Below are 20,286 nucleotides of genomic sequence, written 5' to 3'. Positions count from 1 at the left end.
AGTAAAGATAATTATCTGGCGATATACGACAAGGGTCTTGACCTTTTTTTCAAGTGGCGATTGCCCATGTATCCGTTCATATAAAGGAAAGTCGCAGCACCCACCCAAAAAAACGCGTGTTCAATTATATTATTGTCCTTTTCTTTAAAAAAAAATCTGATGAGCTTCTTTTCTCCTCGAAATTTGAATTTTGTTTCTCCTGTGTGCAACCCTATATAGCTGTGCTGCTGCTGCTCCCCGGCTCCACCGAAAATTGGATACGCGGACTCATTATATATATTTCTTGAATTTTATACGCCAGGCGATAGTCACAAAGCAAAAGAAGGAGCCAAAAAGAAAAGAAAAAAAAACCCGGTTGCGGTCAGTGCGGGAGAGAGAAGAAAAAAGAAATAATAACGTTCAAAATCAGCCAACCCAAAATTTCTTCTTTTCTCCGCGACGACTTTACATATTTGAACAGAGAAGACACTCTTGTTTCTGTTTTCCTCCCATCCGTTTAAAACAAATAACAAGAGCGACCCAAAAAAACAAAGAAACAAAATTCAAACTATATAAGATGAAGGAAAAAGGTGCAAACACCAATTCTCGGAACTATGTCTGTTCGATTTTTAGGTGCTATAAATAAAAAGTTGGAAAACAATCATTATATTACCAAATAAAAAATGAAGACGGCCCAGCATCTGTGCAATAGAATTTGATTTTAAAAGGCTAAAAGCTTTCCAGTTCCTTGTAGAGATCGTGTCGTGATCGGTAGAGATATCTCCTTATATCTTTTTTTTTCCCCAAAAAAAGTGTCTCTTTTGTATCCATCGTGACATAGTGCAGCTAGAGAAGCTTCTTTGCTCTTCTTTTTCCTTCTCGCTGCTCTTCTGTTACCATCCGAAACTGTTCCGCATGACGGGCGGAGTCCTTGTGTACATTTTCTTCGCCAAAAAACGACGACGACAATCTACACTATGACTGAGATGGAGAAGAATATAAGCGCGCTGAGTACTATCTGCACCATTGTGATTATCCAGTCGCCGATTATACGTATATATCTGCGGATAGAACGCGCGTAATCAGACCGTGTTGCTTTTGCACGGCCTTCCGTGTTTTGACACTTTTTTCCTGGGAAAAATGAATGCGCTTCTCTCGTCGTGTGGGCTAGATATTATGCACAACCGATTATTAAAAAATTCGTAAGTTAAGTAAGCACACAGATATAAAGGTCAATTTGTTACACTGACACAGTCACGACAAGACATCAAATAAGTGGCCGACTCTCATAATTGCACGGAGAGATTTATAATGAGCGGCATAGATGAGACTTTTTTTTTCTTTTTTGCGGTCGTCGAGTTTGGCTACATAAGACACACGCAGAGAATAGGTTTTCCCTCGAATTTATGATATGCACAAAGGAAACAAGAATGACTGACGTTTTTTTTTTAGTGGGGGGAAGCTTCCGGGGGGAGAGTCTGCGTGTGACGTCAGCGCAGTCAAATTTCCCTCATTCTTTGTTGACTTAATTCATCATCACTTCACCATTATTTTATACAACTTCTTTATTTGCAATTGCCAAGAGAAACTCTCTCTGACCAACTAAAGAAATAATGTACCTGGAAACATTTAACCAAATTGGAATATTTAAATGAAAATAGAAAGGGGAGAAGCTATAGCGCTCAAGAAAACAATGGAAAAGAGCTGCTGGGGAGGTAGCAGTCGAAAAGAAGTTGAGCCTCTTCTTCTTCTCTATCTTATAACTCTTAAGATACTTTTTTTTATTTTCTCCAGGTTCCAGTAATATTATACGTACATATCAGGCCATTATTCAACCTGCGCCTCTTCCTTCCCTCTTTTTTTTTGGGCGAAGTTCTTTTTTAAAAAAGATGCGGAGGTGTGTTGCCTCGGGCGCTTCTAGCTCCTCTGTGTGAATATACCTTGGCTATGTTCCCTCTTCGCAGGTCGATTCCTCCCCTCACTCAATTCTCAGTCGGTTGCTAACACAACAACAACAGCGAACGAAAAGAAGAAGAAAAAGAAGAAGAAGGAAAAGGAAAAGAAATAGAAAAGAACTAACCGGAGGGTAGGAGGAGTCAAAAACTCTGAGGGGGGCGAAATACCAGATAGAGGATAGACATACACACATATGCACGCTCAGTAGAGAGCTAGGAGAGAGAGCCCACCGAGCCGAGCCCCATAACAGCGCATTAGAGCCTGCAAAACTCAACCAGTCGAATTTGTGATTGTGGGCCGTGCGGCAGCACAAAATCTTTCCTCCCGCGCTCCAAGTTTTTTTTTTAGTTTTTAAAAACACAAAAAAAGTTGATCCATTTTCGTCCATCCGACAGCACAATTAAGTCAATTTCGGATTTTTGTTGACTCGACGACTGATTTTTTGATCCAAGAATCGGTGCGGTTTGAATAAATATAAACGCGGAATTCGACAAGATGGTCAAAGCCAGAATACCTGGGGTGAGTTTATTTTCATTCATTCATTTCTGTTTTAATGTTATGCAATTAATTGTTTGGTCTTCATTTCGATGTGAAAATTATTCGATTTATTGGTGCGAATTGTTTTTTATTTTTTTCCTTATGGAATCGCCCCGAGTCTTTGATTCCCGATGGGCGCAATCACAATTATTTCGAATTCACCCGCGGTCTATTCGTTATTATTATTAGTCGGGATGGATACATTATTACATTCGCTATATCCGCGCTCCAGTTGTCTTTATTCTTGAAAAAAACAAAAACCCAGCCCACAGTTGAATTGAACTTTATCCGGGGGTGGTACCACTCGTTCCACTAGTTCTACATGAAATGCGCCAACCCGAAAGAAAAAAAAAACAAAACAAATAATAGGAAACGAGAATGTAGTATAATAAAGAACAAAACAAAACAAGAAAAACAAAAAAAGGCGCTACCGGAGCAGTAGTAGCAATTTACTATTAACAGTACACCGGTGCTACTACTACTTCAGTGTGTAATCGACTTGTTCTACTGAAGAGAAAATATAAATATAACCAGCACTCGAAGCAAGAGACCACAGAGAAAAATCCGCGCCCTTCTTTTCACGTTGACTTCAAAATGGCTTATCAAAAAGAAGAAGAATATAATAGAAGACGAACCGGTACATGTGCTAACGTGTCTATAATAAAAGTTCCATCACGTTTTTTTTTCCTGTCGGTCGGGTGTGCGGAACTGTTACGTACCGGCACCATCATCGGCCATCCATCAGAAAATAAGAAAAACGAGACGGAACTGTTTCCTTTTGTTGTTTGCTTTTATTTATTATTATCCGTTCGTTTTTTCAACTCATCGAGAGACGAGAAAAAAAAGTACCGCAATAATTTGACGAGTTCGGTGTAGTATAGGTGACTTTGCACAGCACTAATTGGGTTGGAAAGAAAAAAAGGGGCCGGCAAAATAGTTGGACTTCCGGTCGAAAAGTTGGGACATCTCCGACCGGTACGCGCGTGTCCTTATACGTTATTGCGCAATAGCCCGACGACAGATGCGATTCGCTTTAATCAACCCGAAAAAAAAAAAAGAAATAAAACTGGCACGATCTGGCTGCTAGTTTTCTCCTCTCTCTATTTATTTCGTCATGGCGTTTTTCGTTTTTTCTAATTTTTAATTCGACGAGTTCAAATCTTTTCTCTTAGAGCTTGAAAATTTTTTTATATTTTCTTCGTGAGTCCCGAAGGTAGACAAACTCTCCCCAGTGATCATAAATTCGTATTCCGTATGTAGTTGATGTCGAGAAGATGCTGAACAAGCCTAGCCTCTCTTCTCTGTTTTTTAACCCCCTTGGGCGGCCGCTAGACAGGTTTATATATTGGATGCCAAATGAGTCACGCTCGGTTGCAACCCGCTTTAGTCCGGTCTCTCTTCCGGTCTGGCGGGTGCCTCGACCTCATCACCATTCCCCACATTTTTTTTTTGTTTTCTTAATGGAAAAGAAAGAAAAATACAAAACACAAAATCCCATGAATATTTATGAGAAAAGAACAAAATTATCGAGGGAGAGATGAAATATGGATGCAGAGTGTGTGTAAACACACACAAAAGCATGTGTGCACATTTTTCTTACGTCACTCGTCAGTTGCTTTACAATGCGCGTTGCGAAAGTTATTTTTCTCAAGAATTTTTCGCTGACCTTGTTCGTGAGACCGGATTTTCATCTTATCCATTCAAGAATGATTTGATTTTTCTAACCTTGCGCAATTCATTTTGGCGAGCTTTTTTTGTGTTACTGTCACCCGCTGTCGAGGTTATATTCTAAACTAAAAGATGTCTAACTCTATTTGGAATCTAGATGACAATGACGTTTCGTAAATGGTCTATTAGGTCATGCGAAATTCCAAGAGTGCCACTCCTCGGCGTTTTCCCTTATTATTAAATAGATAAAACACACCAGATAAAATAGATTTCAGACCCCCGCCCTTAAAAGGGAATACCCTAAAGGTAAAACAAAAATACGAATAAATTATACCCAGGAAAACAAAAAATTCAAACCAAATCCTGTGGAAAACAAAAACAAAAACGATAGACCGAGATAAAAGGAGAGAGACGAAAAGGCTGTCGACGATCTACACCTTAACCTTGACGCTGCCGATCGTGAGCAACTTGGAAGAATTTCTTTTTCACGTTGGCGTTTCTCTCTACTCTTTCGTTTAAAAAAATCTGCTGGAAAATTCCGGTGTTTTAGACGTTTCTACCATATACTCCTTCTTGATTGCGTGTGTATCCAATCAGATTTGATGAACCCTCATTTCCTGCGCTCACGATAGAATCAAACACGTGAGCCAGCCAATCTCTCGTTACGAAACAAAGTGCTTCATCTCTCTCTCTCTCTGCTCCCAGGTGGCTTTCGCTTATCACGCTCTTTCCCATCCATCCATCCATCTCGGCAATTGTCTCAAAAAGTTGCACGACACTTTTTGACAAAATATAAAAATGGCGAATTGACGATAAAACTTTCGCTTTTCCTGCTGATGGGGTCCCGCAACTCGTACGACACAACCCACTTGGGTGGGCCTTTTGTAAAAAGAACAAAATGAATCTCATATGTATAACCTTGTATAGATCTACCAAGGTCCTGTACGGACCCTACTGGATGGGAAATTGAAATCGAAAGGAAGCTCATAGGGTCTGCTTGGAATAACAAAAGAAGCTAAACTCTTATGTACATCGCCGAGAAGATAAGGAAGAAAAAAGAGGCATCATCATCTCACCTGGAGTCATCCTCACAGACATTCCAGGCTGCAGATATTCCCAAAAAAAGAAGAGAGAAGCTAGACCCTTTTTTTCTTTTTGTTTTGTTAGATATTCCATCTTCTTTTTTCTCTTTTCTTATAACACAGCTCCAATGTGCGTGTTTGGCTCTGCCTTGTGTGCGTTAGTCTTAGTAGCTTAAGAGTACTGGGTAGTAAGATATTCTCCCCCTCGAGGTCTAGTAGTATGTATCTACACACCTATTATATATGAGCCTTAGCCCTCTGGCTAAACTTCACTCTCTCTATCTATATGCAAACTCTCTCTCCCTCTCTCTCTCTCCTTTTAAAACCTAACCTCCCATTTTCTCGTTCACCCCCTTCGTGACTTGGCGTGTCCGATCGGTCTCTTTCCTCCTCCTCCTCGTAACCTCTCCCCTCCCTACCCCGCAGTCTTTTTATTCTTTTCCGGAGTCTCTTTTGTAACTCCTCGTTGGGGCGACCACCGACGACCCTCCGGTCTTATTCTCTCTGATGCTCTTCCACGTTACATCAAATCCAATCCGACAAATACGACGTTGGATATATGTAACAACTACACACAACTTTAGATGTAATGCCGAGCCAACCAATTTGGGCTATCGTGACTCAATAGAGTCTACCTCGATCTCTTTTCGGTAGAGATAAATAACGTACCGATATGACTGATATAGCGTGCCATGGCCGATGATCCCCGCCTCGTTTGTTGTTAACAACGCGACTCCCGCAGAATAATTTGACTCCCTCCCTCCCCCCCCCCCCCCCCGCTCTACCCCACGACAAATAAGGGACAGGGTAACGTACTAACGATGTGTGTGTATAGCGTCGTCCATAAGAAAAACGAAAGGGTGAGTATACCAAAAAAATCGTGACAATTCCGGACAAGTCAGCGGGTGGGGATGAGATAAAAAGGAAAAATATAAAGCCAACCTCATCCTCCCAGCACCCACACCCGCCATCAACCAAAAAATGTCCGCCCATTCAGTATAAACGTGCGGGAAGGGCGCCAGCAGGTGGAGCGGAGACGGTCGGCAGATGACGGCAATTCTGGAGAAAAAAAGAAAAAAAAAAAGAAAAAAAAATCTTTTCACGCAACACCCGAGGAGGTGAAGGAAAAAATGGCCAGCTCTCAATTTTTATTTCGTTGGTTCGTTCGTTCATTCCCGCAGACGATAGCGTGTGAAAAGTAGCCAAGACAAGACGAAAAAAAAGGGATCAACAGCCCGATGAAAACATTTTTTTTTTCGTTCATTTTACCTCTGAAAAATCGTGTACACAACAACAAAGACAACAACAATTTACACATACACATTTTTTTGTCAAGTAAGTGACCGGAACGGTTTTGTCGTGCTGCCGGAATGAACACAAAACGAGGAAGTGACGCAAATGTTTTTTCCTTTCCTTTTCTATATACCATCCGTGATTTTTGTTATTTTGTTTTTCCTTTCCGTGCTCGAGCGTGAGTGTGTAGAAAATCTCCCCCTCCCTCAAAAAAGATGGTAGGTAGGAATATAGTGAACCTTCAAGGTTAAACTTGCCTGGAGGACATTTTGGCAGCAGAACATCTAGAAAAGTCAGCAGCAGCAGATTCGTTCGTTCACGTTATCACGCTAGAGACGTTTCAAAACTGGTGGTGCACTAGCCTAGTATTCCCAGTTTATTTATTTTTTTCTCTACCAAAAATTCCTTGATCTTCTATTGAGATGTGGTGGATTTTTGATTCAAACTTCTTTTGAGACGATAGCGATCCGACATTCGATACATTTTTCCAAAAGGGATGCGACGTCGTAAAAAAAGAAATGTTTTGAAACCAGGAGGAAAATATACCAACAACATATTGATCAGCGGGATATTTCGTGACCGTTTTCTTTTTGAAATCATAAATTCCTCGATTCACGTGGAAAAGAAGATATATGCAATAACAGATGATATGGTTTATTGATCAATGGGGTAAAAAAAAAAGCCATCGGTCAATATGGATGATCCACCAATAATCGAATTCCATCCATTTCTCCGAGAGACGCCTACTCAATATGCAAAAATTCTTACGTAGATATCTAACCTAGTTGTAACTAAAAGATATTAGGGCTTTTTTGTGTGTGTGTTTAAATATGCGTGTGTGTTTTCTTTTATCAACTCGATCCCCGAGAATGGAAAAAAAACAGATTGCCCGTTTTCGGAGCTTTTTTTTTTTTCAAAAACACGCCCATCTTCTTCTTCTTGCCTTTTCCGGATTATTTGTTTTTCTTTTCATTTGTTTTGTTTTTTCTTCGTGACCGGCGTGAAAAAAAAAAAACAGTTGAGAGTCAACGCCACCAGAGAGCCGCCCCATCATCATCTTCTTTTACCGTAACAAACATCAAAATGCTAAATAACACACACCCCTTCAAAGTATAAAAGAAAAGAAAATTGGTTTTTTTATAAATTGAACCCGAAGGATATTTACCTCCGGGGGAGAATATTATGTGACCACCGTCTGAATGTGTCACAGGCGTAAAATAATTTTTCTAGTGCAAACGTTTATTCGTTCGTTAGTTAGTCAGAGAAAATTGTTAACTGCTCCGCATTTGGAACAGCAGACAAGCAATTTGCGTTGAAACTTTTTCTTTAATTCTTTCTCTCTTCATCAATGATTGCGTTTTCTCCCCCCTGGACTCGTTTGTTGCCCCGATTTTCCTATATGCCCCCTCGTCGTCGTTGTTGTTGTTGTACAACCGAACAAAAGAAGAAGGAGCCAAAGAGAAAACGACCGCGGGAGAAGATTCGATCTTTGACCCAGTTGACTCTCGTCGACACCAAAGTTGTTCTTCTCTCCTATCTAAATAATCAGATTGTTTGTTTCTTTTTTCTCTTTTGATTTTCTCCGATGAACTTTGATTCAACTAACAACTATTGTCTTGTTTTGGATGTCGTTGCAGAGTTCGCAGGAGTTGTACACGGTGTCGGTGGAGTCGGTGCCGCAGTACGCGGGCGGCAACGGCAAGCGGCCCGGCTGCTGCAAGAGCGGCCGAGTCGGCAAAGATCTCCTCTGCGGTGTCCTCATCGCCCTGGCCGTCATCTGCGCTGCCGTCGCCATTTTCCTCGTCGTCTTCTACGTCGTCAACGGTATGCAAAATACAATTTCATTCCATCTCGTGATTGATTTAAATTCGACGTTGAGCAGGGACGGACGAAGCCAGTCGGGCGCCGCCGAGCTCAGCATCCGATGGCGACCAGCAAAATGGCACACTCGACTCTTCACCTCTGACACGGGATAGAGGTAAAACAACAAAAGGAGGACTCTCTTTCTCTTCTCTTTCTCCTTTTTAACTGCCTTGCGGTGGCACCATCACCAGGGCATCGACCTAGTCTCTATATACGTAGTCGACCATCTAAACACGTGAATATAATAATCTAAAGAAACTACTATTCCTTTCCTAAATAAAAAGAGAGACACTATCGCAGTTCCCCCTTTCCGTACAAGTCCCGACGTGTGTCACGAACGTCTTTTGAGACGTTCCGCCTCTTTTTTCTTTCCAGCTGGAACTCGAAATAACTCGGCGCTGTGATTTGATTATATTGACTTGGAGTGGAAAGTTTGGCATCTGTGAAAAAGTCTCAATTTGACCCGTTGGTTTGGGGGGGGGGGGAGGACCTTTTCTCTTTTTTTGTGTGTGTTATCTGTTTTTTGTTTTATTATTATAGTCGTTATAACTGATGTTAATGATGATGACTTTTTCTCTTGTGCGCTACCGACAAAATCGACACGTTTCAGAGGAGGAAAAGAAGATCAACTCGCTAAAGGAGAGTCACGAATTGGACAGCAGTGAAGCCAAAGATCAGCTGTCACTTAGCAGCACCTCATTACCAGACGTCGGCATTCACGAACCGGAATTCCACGTCAAAGGTTAGTTTATCCTTCTATATCACGCTAAAGGTTAATAATCTAATCGACCGTCGAAAGTTCATACCAAAATTTTGATTCTTTTATTCTAGGCGAGGCCGTTTATCCACCGTACAAGATCGGAGGTGGCCAGCAGACATCCAGCACGACCGAGAATCCCATCCAGCCGGCGGAAGAAGAGAAAAAGGACGATGAGTTGAATCCGCCGATCGACATTGAAGCCAACAGTCAGGAAATTGAAGGCAAGGATCAGACGACGCTCTTTGTGCCCGACGACGACGTCATCATCGAGACGCCTTCGTTGGCCGCCAACACCGACTCCACTTCCGGTCAACTGCAAACGGATCCGGCGCCACCGGTCGTCCTCCTTCCGGAATCGACGACAACCGTCAAAACCGCGTCGACCATCTCGACGACGGTGGCCGACGTCGACGTCAGCAGCTCCGAGCGGACCAAAGAAATCACAACCACCGCCGCTGTTGTTCCAGTTCCACTTCCGGATCCTGTTGTCGTCGCCGTCCAGGAACTGGAAACCAGCGGTTTCGTTCCCGTCAAAGTTCAAGAGGATCTCGACTTCGATCCGGAACAGTCGACCGACTCGCAGACGGAAGCTCTGCCGGACATCCTGTCCGCCAAACCGGTCGATCCGGCCATTGACACGGCGCCCTGGAAGCCGATCGACGCCACTGTCGCCATTCCGGCCGTCATTGTCAACAAGAAAGAAGAGATCCAGCCAACAGGTGGACAAAAGACTTCCAGCACAACAACAACAACCACTTCCACGACTGCCAAGACGATTGTGACTAGCCCATCCGGAAGCAGTCGATTGCCGGAAGAGGTCAGCCAAGTGCCGGTGGAAATTGTCAAATGGGAAACGCCGGAAGAATCGACGGAATTCGCCCAGATGCAGGATTTGGGTAACATGGCTCTGCTCCTGCCGGAGGATCGCATCCGCACTTCCACCAGCACCAGCCAGCCAGGCGGAATCGTCCCCATTTCTTCTTCGACCACCACCGAGCAGTTCCCCAGCATCGTTTCTGTGCCTTCCGTCATTCCGGTCGAACCGGAGTGCATCCGCCGCCAGTTGCCTTTCTGTCGCGGAGTCCTGCCTTACTCGGAGACGATCCTGCCCAACTGGGTCGGCGACAACACGGAAGCCGAGCGCAATTTCAGCGTGCCTTACTTTGAAATTATCGCCGAATCAGAATGGTATCAATAATTAAATCTCTATTCAAATTTCCCAGATCATTAATTTCATTATAATTTTGAAAAACAAGCCACCCAAGAGTGCAACAGTACGCATGCGCCGTTCTGGAACCTCCATGCCGTGGAAGCGGAATCAGTTTGCCACCATGCCGTCAATTCTGCCGAGGTAAAAATCGCAATTTGACAATCATCATCAAATTAGAAATTGTCAATTACATTCATTTCATTGTATTTTAGCTATCGCCGAGGATTGTTCCAGCTACGTTCTATCGGCACTGACATTGGCTTCGGTCCTGGATTGCGACCAATTCCCACAGTCCAACGACCCGGACGTCTGCCTCAATTTGGCCTCGACAAGTATGAATATTGGCACAAACCGTTATTATAAATGAAATGATCAAACAGGAAATCTCTCTCAAACTGGATTCTTATATATTTCTGCTCTTTTGTTTGCCATCCTCTATTTATCTTTTTCGACTGGTTTTCCTCGGAAAAACTCCCAACTTTCTGTCAAAAACCTCCACTCAAACGGAAATCAACCATGAATGGGATGTGTGCAGCTCCCGAAGGTGAATGCCTGCCCAACGAGTACCGTTGCAACAGCGACAACACGTGCATTCCCGAACGTTGGGTCTGTGACGGCCGACAGGATTGCAGCCTGGGAGACGACGAATTCGCCTGCTCCCGGTGCCGTGAAGAGGAATTCCGCTGCGAGAACGAGAACCGATGCCTGCCCAAAAGATGGAGGTGCGATGGATCGCGGGATTGCGCCGACGGGTCGGACGAACGCGATTGCCCATCCACTCAAGGTGCGTTGTAAAATAAAAATCTGTACACCAGTAGCAAAGCTCTCTTCCGGTTGGTTGGTTTTCCAGCCGGACATTGCAGCAGTTCGATGAACCCCATTTTTTTTTTGTTTTATTGATTCTTCCGCATTTGGAACGAACAAAACTTTCATTTCTTCCATTTATTTCGTTAACAGAATGCGGAGATGGTCAATTTCGGTGCGGAGACGGTCTCTCTTGCATTCCCCTGCGCAGAGTTTGTGACGGATCCAATCACTGTCGTGACAATTCCGACGAAACAAATTGCAGCTCCATTGGTACGTAAACAATATAAACCTGACTGAATTTCACCTACTTTCTAAAACAAATCTCTAATTAACGCTTGATTGCTCACCCTCGTTATCTATTTTTTGGTTTGTAAATGACAGCGTGCCAAATTGAGGATTTCAAGTGCAACGACACGGGTGTCTGCATCTCCCGGAAGTGGTACGCATTTGATATCCGCTCTGACGTATACAATATCTGACAGAATAGATGATTAATGAATTCATTAATTATTCCCATAGGGTGTGTGATGGCAATGTGGATTGCAAGGACGGATCGGATGAGGCCCAGTGTGCCAGAGAAGCTGAACGTGAGTCCTATTCTCAAATGTTGCCATCAAATTGAAAATGATTAATTGATTAATTGTTTGGTTTATATTGAATTCAGTTAACTTTGAATCGGATGTTCTGATTGATGAGATGGAAGATCCGCTAGCCGCTGGCGGTAATGAGACCGCCATCAACGCCGACACGACTTTCAATCCGGACAAGTGTCCGCTGGGCGAACTGCTGTGCATGTCCGGCTCGACTTGCATCCGCTTCGAGCAGCTCTGCGACGGCACGCGAGATTGCGCCGACGGAGCCGATGAAACCGACTGTGGCAAACCACCCGGCCCGGAATAAAATTAAACGACGAAACGAATCATCACTCCCTTCCGACTTTTGGGTTATTTTTCATTTTTTGTTTCGGGTTTCTTATTATTCCCTTCGCTCTTATATAATTCCAAATCTTCTTTCTTATGTAACAATTCCAAGATGGAAGAAAAACAACAAAAAAATAATCCATATTACAAAATTATGACTTTTCGAACAAGTTTTTGAAATACGCCCTTGATAATGTTCCGTCCAAACATTAATAATGATGCTTATATTTCGCAGTGATTTTATTGTGTACATTTTCGTCTGTTTGAATATTTTTTTTTTAGTTTAGGGGTGGGGGGTTTAATCCCGTCCCCTTTTGTGCGTGAACTCTTTTTTTGTTGTGTGCGTATGCGATCTCGTGACGCCGCCCAAGTGGCGTCGACGACTTCATCATTTCTTCTTCGATAATAATCTTCTCTTAATTCTATTTTTCTTTAAATTTTTTTTGTATCCCATCGATATAACACGTGAATGCAAATAGCGCCACCATTTTTATTTTTTAATTTCCTTTTTTAAAAATTGTCTTTTTTGTTTTGTTTTTCGAAAAATAATCAGGTGCTTCGAATCCCTCAATATTATCCCCCAATCATGTTTGAGATAGACACCGGTGTCCGCCTTATATTACCCCATTTTTACAACTGTGACGCCGCCTGTCCGATTGCGTGATTTTTTTAAAATGACGTCTTGCTTGTGTCCAACTCTCAATCATTCTATCTCGTTTTATATTCCAGTGTTTGATTTGATCCCTCTCATTTGAAATAATGACGTTTTCTCTCGAGAAATTGAAAATCTTTCACATATTCCATTCCCCGTCAGCTGAGATGTTTCACTGGACGATACCTGGTTTTTTTGCATTTGAATCATTTTTTCGTTTTTTTTTAAATATCGGAATGAGCCATGTATGTCCGACAGGTGCGATGATAAAAACAAAATTGGAAACTGTGAAATCGACCAGTTTAGTGACAATAAAAAATATTTAAAAAAAGATACGAAACAAACAAATAAAATACACAATTCCAAGATTACAATCATGTCAGAGTATACTTCAAATAATCATAGCCCTCCACCACACAGTTATGACATCCCCAAAAAAGGGCGAGGCCGTCACGGCGTTGATCATAAATAAAGCCCTTCAATAAAAATTTTAAAAATTCGAATTATTTTACGAGGAAAAGCGCAAATGGGTGGAATCATTTATCGGCGTCGGTGCAATTAGTTGTGACGATAAAGTGGGAGCCGGTTCGCAAGTAATCGGCCGAATTGGAGTCGATGGGCCGGATGACGTCGTCGTCGCTCTTGAGTGGCGGTGAAACACCGGTGGGTTCGGTGGCGTTGGGCGGCAAATGACGGTGCAGGTAAGCGTATGGACGCTCGGCGTAACGGTCGGAGCAAGGTCGCCATTGGCCCGACGCTACCGAGCCGACCATGCACCACGGGTAGGTGTAGCCGTCTGAATACCCGCAGCGCGACTGCGGTTGGCAACAGTAATCCCAGTTATTGTTGAATTTGTAGTAGCTGGTCTGGTCGATCTCGCAGTACCTTAAAATAAAATCAATTAAAGTAATAAATAAATAAAATTCAATTTTATTTATTATATTGCAGTACCAATAGCCCAGCTCACGGTGTGGCCGGCATTTTGCACCGGCCCGGCAACGAATCCCGCTGACCGTCACTTCCGAACTGCTGATGGCCAGGATCGGACTCAACTGGCTGCCCGATTCTGCATAGACAATAAAAATAATTGCAATTGACAATTTATTTCGAAATAAAATTTCAAATCGTAAGCTAAATTTTTTGGCAAGAATATCAAGTGCTGCATATGTTTAAGATAGGAATAAAGCTTTTTTAGAATGTTGGTATTTTTATTGAATCTTTATCTCGGCGACCTTTAGGGTATACTGAGAATTGCGGATCAAATTTAATTGCGACCGAGATCGAGTTTCAATCTGAAATAATAATTACAAAAAAACACGTCCTTGGGCTATTCTCTAATGTTGGCTCAACTTTTGCTTTTGTTTTGAGTATATCTCGATCCGCTGCCATTTCAAATTTCATTTTTCATTTTTATTCATTATTATTATTATTTTTAAGTCCAATAAGTTCCCCGCTAAACGCCCAATCTGCTGTTGTCATACGACGGCGACCCGCAATCATACCGCTACTTAGAAAAATCTTGATAAAAACATGAACCAATTTTCTCCGTAATTATACCAGTTGCTCGACTTGTGGTAATATGGAACGTTAACACAATTGTTTTTTGCCAACTTTTCTGATCCATATACATATAATTTTTGAATATGACATTTTTAAAGAAAGAAAAAGGCCAAGGTGATGTTAGAATTGGAAAGTCTCTGGCAATAATACATAGCTTTCATTACATAAACCAAAATAAACTAAACGAGGGTGGGGTCAGTTTCAAATTAAGAGATGACGAGAATTTCCATGAATCAGCTTCTGGCAGGACCCCCCCCCCCCCTCCCCCCCACCTTGATTTCCGAGAACCGATCGACCGACTCGAATCCAATCGCAACAAAATTATTCACGCGGAAAAATATATTTACCCAAATCCGGCAAATCGAATTGGTTTTCTGCACGGTGTTTACCCAAGTCAAGGTAGATTAATTGTTAAACAAAGAAGAAAATTGGTATTGTAGGACTCTACTTACCGAGGTTGTTGAAACTCTGAATGCAAGAAGAGAATTGAGAGCGGGTGAACAATTCGTAGTCACGGTCTTCTACCATGTCACGATATCGATCGAAATCCCTGGCCGACAAATCGCTTAGCTCACAATTGTAAGGGTTACGGTCGTAACCCCCATCGAGATTCGTGTATCTACACAGAAGAAAACAATCGAAAACGTGTCGTGACATTCCAGAAGAAGGTACAAATGAAAAGAATTTTGTTCAATTAAATCAATCGACCCATTTTTAATTTAGTTTATACCTGAAGTGGAACGCCTGGCAGGTAAACGGCCTCGTCCGGCTGCACTCCAACTCGCACTCGGCCAAGTTGCGGACGTGGATGGACTCGCGTATCAGACGCTTCACCATGCGGAAGCCGAGCCGGTAGGAAATGTAGCATCCTATAATAATATTATATAATATAGATCAGAGCGCGTGAGTGTCAAATCAAATAACCGCGGGAAAAAATAAAGTCGGTGAACCACAACGTATAATAGACGGAAACAAAAAATCGGTGCGGTGTGTGCTCTTTTATAATCAATCCGGTGATTGTGCGCTGGGTGTGCAATCAAATCAGGAGGGGTGAAATAAAAAAGAGAGAGATTTAATCTTGCGGTTATTATCTTACTCGATGAGGCCGTAGCCGTACTGGTTAGTAGTGGGTAAGGGCGTTGATTGCTGTTGCCGAAGGAAAACCAAGGGTTTAACGAGCTGAAATGAAGGTCTTCTTCGTCGTCGCGGTTGATGTAACCGTCACCTTTTTTGGCATTTCGGATGAGGATACAAACGTTCCGTTGAATTAATTGTATTAATAATTATTGTTATAAGTCAAATAACATGATTAATTTCTTAGAGATTAATCGGTTAATTTTTCCACTGAAAAATCAGCAAGTTTTGGTAATACAAAATGTGACATGGTAATATTCCAATCCGAGCATTAACAGGAATATAAAACTAGAACTAGTAAGCGGAAATGTAACGAAAAAATTAGAATATCAGCAAAAACTGGTTGTAGATATAATTATTATGTTTGCGCTTGTGAGTTATTCGGATTAACCCAGACTGAAGTAACCTTGTGACCATTCGGGTCTATTACCGCTGGTATCTGGCAGTCGAAAGCTGCCAATGTCGCAGTCGCGACTGTAGCTGGTCCTCTGCCAAGAGTCGTAGAGTCGGTCGTCGATGAGATCACGCAACGGGTCCAGCGAGTTGAGATCAATGTCACTCAAGTCGCAATTCTCGTAAGTCTTGTGATACAAATCCGATAGAGTAGCCGTGCTCGAAAACCTTGCCAAGAAATACAAAACAAAAAGTGACAGGCCGTTCAAATTTCCCGGTTGATTTATCGTTTCAAAACGGGTCTAATCAATTATTGAATTCCTTTTTTGTTGTTTTATTTTTTTGGGTTTTACCTGTAGCTGAAAGAACGGCAGGTAAAGGAATGAGAGTTGATACACTCTTGCTCGCACTCGACGGGCGAGTTCACAGTCACCGAATGACGGATGGAACGACGCTCCAGCCGGATTCCGCTTTTGGTGCGCAGGAAACAGACTTTTGTATAGGCGATTCCGATTAATTAATAATAACCAAATGAGAATCGAGTTGAATAACATGACCGAGTATTATATGTAATCAATCACTCACGAGATGTTGAAGTTGGCTTGATGGTGGGCCGATTATTCCAGGTCGTGACGGGCGTGTCGCGGCAATTGCGGCCGACCAAACTGCGCTCGTAGATATCGGCGTCGCGATCGATTACCAAGTGTCTAACCGGGTCGAATTCGCGCGGATCCAAGTCGCTCAATTCGCAATTGTTTCCTCCCGAATGATATCCGTTAATCGCTTGACTATGTACACGTATCGTTTTTCAAAAATCTAAAAGAATCAAATTTTCGGGATTTTTGAAAGGAAATTACCGATAGCTGAACGATCGGCAAACGAAAATGCGGGAGCGGTGACATTCCGTTTGGCACTCGAACAAGGTCCGGACATTTAGGGAGTCACGAATGATTCTCGGCTCGAGGCGATAACCCGATTTCAAGCGTCGGTAACATTCTGATCACAAATCAACAAATAAAAAGCTGAAATGAAAGGCTCAAATGTCGATAATAATAACATTACCGTTGATGGATGAACTGGTAATGGAAGGTTGGACGGAGGAGCTGGGACGCTGGATGAGCGATCCTGAATTACTTATGGATCCGTAGTAATACTCGCTCCCGGATGAGGAGGAAGTGGGCGATAGGCTGGGCGGGCGGCCATAGGGACGGTAGCAACTCTGACCGCGACCGACGCGCTGGTAGAAATCCACGTCGGAATCTGAAAAGAAAACGCGGCTGCTGGTGACGTCCAAACTGGCCGAGTCTTCTCGACTCAGATCACAGTTGGTCGACGATAATCTTCGTCTTTTACGTGAAAAAAAAAATTTAATAATAACAATATTATTGCGCCAATTTATCACAGACATTTATACCTGTAATTGAAGGATCTGCAATCAAAAGAAGTTTCTCGGGTACAGAGCAATTTGCACTCGTCAAGGCTGATGACGGCCACAGAGCGTTCGATATATCGATGGCTCAATCTTCGACCATTAAAGATGATTGAATAACATACTGTAAAAAGTAAAAAAATAAATAAATAAATGATCAAAATGTAATTTATGAATCAAAATTTCAAGATTGTTACGATCGGATCCGGACCACCTACCAGGACCCTCATCGATAAGCACCAATTCTTCATCGGCGGTTAGGTAAGCGCCAATGACTTGAATCAAAATAACCAAACCGAATAACAAATGCCCAATCAGTCTGCCGACACCCATAACGCTCATGAGATTTCAACAACTTTTTTTCTCAAAATTCAAAATAAAGCCAACTGGAAAAGCATCCGCTCGCCAAGGGATACAACACGGAATTGAAAGGGATGCGATCTGACTGGCCCGTCTTCATCACGTTTTTTTCCGTCCCCAGCCCGTCGTGTGCGGCTGCCGAATTGCGTTGTCCTTTCTGCTCGTTTCAAGGTCTCCACACGGACGACGACGACAATAAGGATTTCAAAAAAGCGTCAAACAATAAAGACGATGACAAAATCACTTGGCTCCCGCCAAGGGCATCCTTCACTTTTGTGACCAGATTCAAGTCAGCGACCCGCCGCAACTTCTGAACGCTCCAGTGATCTAATCAGCGTGACAGGTCGGTCGGTCGGTAGAATATAATATCACCACTGCCAATTTTTGTTTGTCAAATTATTTGTTATAGTTACTTCTTGACTTCCTCCTCCCGTCCAAATCTACTGAGATATTTTTAGACATTTGAAAGAAGAATGAAAAGTATCCCATCCGGGGCAGCAGGTGCTGGGAGGGACAGGTGGATTGGATATTATTCATAACGGTCAACGCCCTTATTTCCCTTTTTATGTTATAATTTTTTTATTTATTTATTTTACAACTGTCTTTCAGAGTGAGACGCCATCTTGTTATTGACTTATCACGAACCAGATTGTCGGTCTATTGTCATATTCTCCCTTGTTACGACTGAACTGGGAGATCGGACATGGTTTTTACAATCTTCTTATACTCCATTCTCCGTGCACAAGTCTAAAAGGATCATAAAAGCTTCGTCAAAAGAACCTTCCTGTTGCCAACTCACCGTCTTCGGAGAGAGTCTCCGCTTGCAATTCGGTCGGGCGGTAGTGATACGGGGTGATATCACCGTGAAAGGCGGGGTCAGCATCGGCATTCAAATGTTGGTTGCAGCCCCGCTGCTGGTCCTGCGGCTCGTTCGGATAGCGCCCGTAGCGGCTGTAGACGTTGAAACTGGGAGCCACGATCGTGTCCGTCGAATACGACTGGAAACTCAGCGAAGCCGCTTCCCAGTCGCTCAAATCGCAAGTCGTGTTTCTCAGCGCGCTTTTCCTTTTTCAAAGAAAATTTTTTTTTATGAATATCAATTCAGTGATTAGGCAATTGAAATCGTAATACCCATAAGCGATGGTTTCGCAGTTGAAAAGTACGTCCTCGCACTCCCGTTGGCAATCCGTCAAGGAGGCCGCCCAAACGGAGCGGACGATGAACTGCGGATCGAGACGACGGCCGTCGATGATGAGCGTCCAACACGAACCTTATGGGGTAACAAAACAAAAATAAGTGAATTTTACATAGTGACGTTTTGTTGTTCAAAAGAAAAAGATAACAATCGAATAAATGTGGAACAAAGATGGATGACGAGATGCTTCCTCTTCCCATCGTGTCTCTATTGTCGTTATTACGTGTGGCTTTCCACTAGAGCACTACATACTGACGAACAATAAAAGAAAGAAGGTTGTTTCCGCATGTATATACTGCTCCGATAACATACTGTGGAAATAAGAGACCTGATTTATCTTCTTACCATTCGATCCGGTGTGTCTATACTTTTGATTCGGAATTATGCATTACCGCAGGTTATTATCTATACGCTTGTTTAACGTCTTCATCTGAAACTGTTTATGGTCCTTGAAGGGCAAGTGAGAATTTTTGAAATTCGCACCGGTTCTGACACGCGAACTGGGTCACGCAATTTTGCCGAATCAAACAAAGAAACGGAAAGTGCGTCAGCAAAGTCGACGCCATATGACGCCATCGTCACGGAAATCATCCGACACGAAAATTATTTTAATTCTTTATTTATACAGTAGACTCTGAAAAGAAAAAAAAAAAATCTTTTCAAGGGCAATTTCGGCTTCCGCTTTGTCTCCGCTTTTTTATTTTAGAAAATAAAAATCTTCTCGCCAAAAGGCACGAAACCATCATCAATGGAGCTCGAAATAACTGGCATTTGAACGACCGAGGAAAAAGAACGGCGGGATAATTAAATGCCACCGGGGTCGAAACCGAAAAACATTAGCATTTTATTGCCGATGCCGCTGCTGCTGGATGGAAAGATAATTGTCTTCCGCGTTGGACTTTTGGCTTACGGTTCACGTTGGATCTATATAAACCCGTGTCGATTAAGGTTGACTCTGCTAACCCATTCAAAAAGGTCAAGGAACTCACAAAATGTTGTTTAATAGCTCGGTGGGTCTATAAATTTATGACTTTTTTTTACAATCACGAAAGTTTAAAATGAAACGAAAAATTATTTTGACTCACTTTGTCGCGATTCAGCTGGAATTGTCGATGTGTTTAGGGCGGATGAAGCGGTCTGATCCAGCAGCGGCACCGACCCGCACGATTGGCGAGAAACGACGGCCAAGAATGTCAACGCCAACAAGTTAAACATGGTTATTCTATCAATAAATCAGACAATTCGGGAACTTGATTGAAAACTGTTGTGTGAATACAGAGAAGAGTCTGAACGTTCTCTGAAACCCCCAAGAGTTTTCCCCACGACCCTTCGGTGCCGTTGAACGCAGAGTTTGCCACTCTGGCCGTCAGGAGTCGCTCTGCTCCGCTAGCCTTGCATAATGTCATATTGTTACATCGACTTACAAAAATTTACGTTCCGTCTTCCTCTTGACCGGATTCATTTGTTGTTGACGACAAAAAAACTCAG

The 20,286-nt window shown here is 42.7% G+C and overlaps 2 protein-coding genes across 6 annotated transcripts; one reads left to right on the top strand and one right to left on the bottom strand.

Moving 5' to 3' along the window:
- The first annotated feature begins 2,108 nt into the window (after positions 1–2,108).
- On the top strand, positions 2,109–13,101 carry LOC124205874 (flocculation protein FLO11-like). Of its 2 annotated transcripts, none has more exons than XM_046603423.1 (12): positions 2,109–2,454; positions 8,153–8,339; positions 8,398–8,493; positions 8,989–9,120; positions 9,210–10,326; positions 10,395–10,489; positions 10,561–10,680; positions 10,884–11,132; positions 11,306–11,425; positions 11,537–11,594; positions 11,675–11,742; positions 11,820–13,101. In XM_046603423.1, exons 1-12 carry the CDS (start codon positions 2,431–2,433, stop codon positions 12,053–12,055), a joined length of 2,502 nt encoding a protein of 833 aa, XP_046459379.1. In that variant the 5' UTR covers positions 2,109–2,430; the 3' UTR covers positions 12,056–13,101. The 2 variants fall into 2 exon arrangements, with proteins under 2 accessions (XP_046459379.1, XP_046459378.1); XM_046603422.1 differs by having other exon boundaries at positions 2,139–2,454; positions 8,395–8,493.
- On the bottom strand, positions 13,011–20,126 carry LOC124205873. 4 transcript variants are annotated; one of them, XM_046603417.1, is made up of 14 exons: positions 19,884–20,125; positions 18,735–18,873; positions 18,403–18,668; positions 17,229–17,367; positions 16,877–17,160; positions 16,672–16,810; positions 16,400–16,602; positions 16,168–16,306; positions 15,852–16,042; positions 15,384–15,512; positions 15,018–15,156; positions 14,740–14,906; positions 13,679–13,793; positions 13,011–13,612 (listed from the first exon to the last, which is right to left on the bottom strand). In XM_046603417.1, exons 1-14 carry the CDS (start codon positions 20,011–20,013, stop codon positions 13,264–13,266), a joined length of 2,529 nt encoding a protein of 842 aa, XP_046459373.1. In that variant the 5' UTR covers positions 20,014–20,125; the 3' UTR covers positions 13,011–13,263. The 4 variants fall into 4 exon arrangements, with proteins under 4 accessions (XP_046459373.1, XP_046459374.1, XP_046459376.1 ...); XM_046603418.1 differs by lacking the exon at positions 15,384–15,512 and having other exon boundaries at positions 19,884–20,126; XM_046603420.1 differs by lacking the exons at positions 18,403–18,668; positions 18,735–18,873; positions 19,884–20,125 and adding an exon at positions 17,462–17,731.
- Positions 20,127–20,286: the final 160 nt, after the last annotated feature.

Source organism: Daphnia pulex, chromosome 10 (genome assembly GCF_021134715.1).
Source record: "Daphnia pulex isolate KAP4 chromosome 10, ASM2113471v1".
Classification (NCBI taxonomy): Eukaryota; Metazoa; Arthropoda; class Branchiopoda; order Diplostraca; family Daphniidae; genus Daphnia; species Daphnia pulex.
Note: the sequence above shows the minus strand (reverse complement) of the source record. Positions and strands in the feature narration are given on the sequence as shown.

What these genes read in the sequence shown, in the direction of transcription:
- LOC124205873 (XM_046603417.1), bottom strand. Translation starts at nt 20,013, where the DNA reads ATGTTTAACTTGTTGGCGTTGACATTCTTGGCCGTCGTTTCTCGCCAA. An exon ending in TACGGCTACGGCCTCATCGA is followed by an intron (nt 15,157 to 15,383) that starts GTAAGATAATAA and finishes ATATTATTATAG; the next exon opens with GATGCTACATTTCCTACCGG. An exon ending in TCAGAGTTTCAACAACCTCG is followed by an intron (nt 13,794 to 14,739) that starts GTAAGTAGAGTC and finishes TTGTCTATGCAG; the next exon opens with AATCGGGCAGCCAGTTGAGT.
- LOC124205874 (XM_046603422.1), top strand. Translation starts at nt 2,431, where the DNA reads ATGGTCAAAGCCAGAATACCTGGG. An exon ending in CCTCAATTTGGCCTCGACAA is followed by an intron (nt 10,681 to 10,883) that starts GTATGAATATTG and finishes GGATGTGTGCAG; the next exon opens with CTCCCGAAGGTGAATGCCTG. An exon ending in GTCTGCATCTCCCGGAAGTG is followed by an intron (nt 11,595 to 11,674) that starts GTACGCATTTGA and finishes TTATTCCCATAG; the next exon opens with GGTGTGTGATGGCAATGTGG.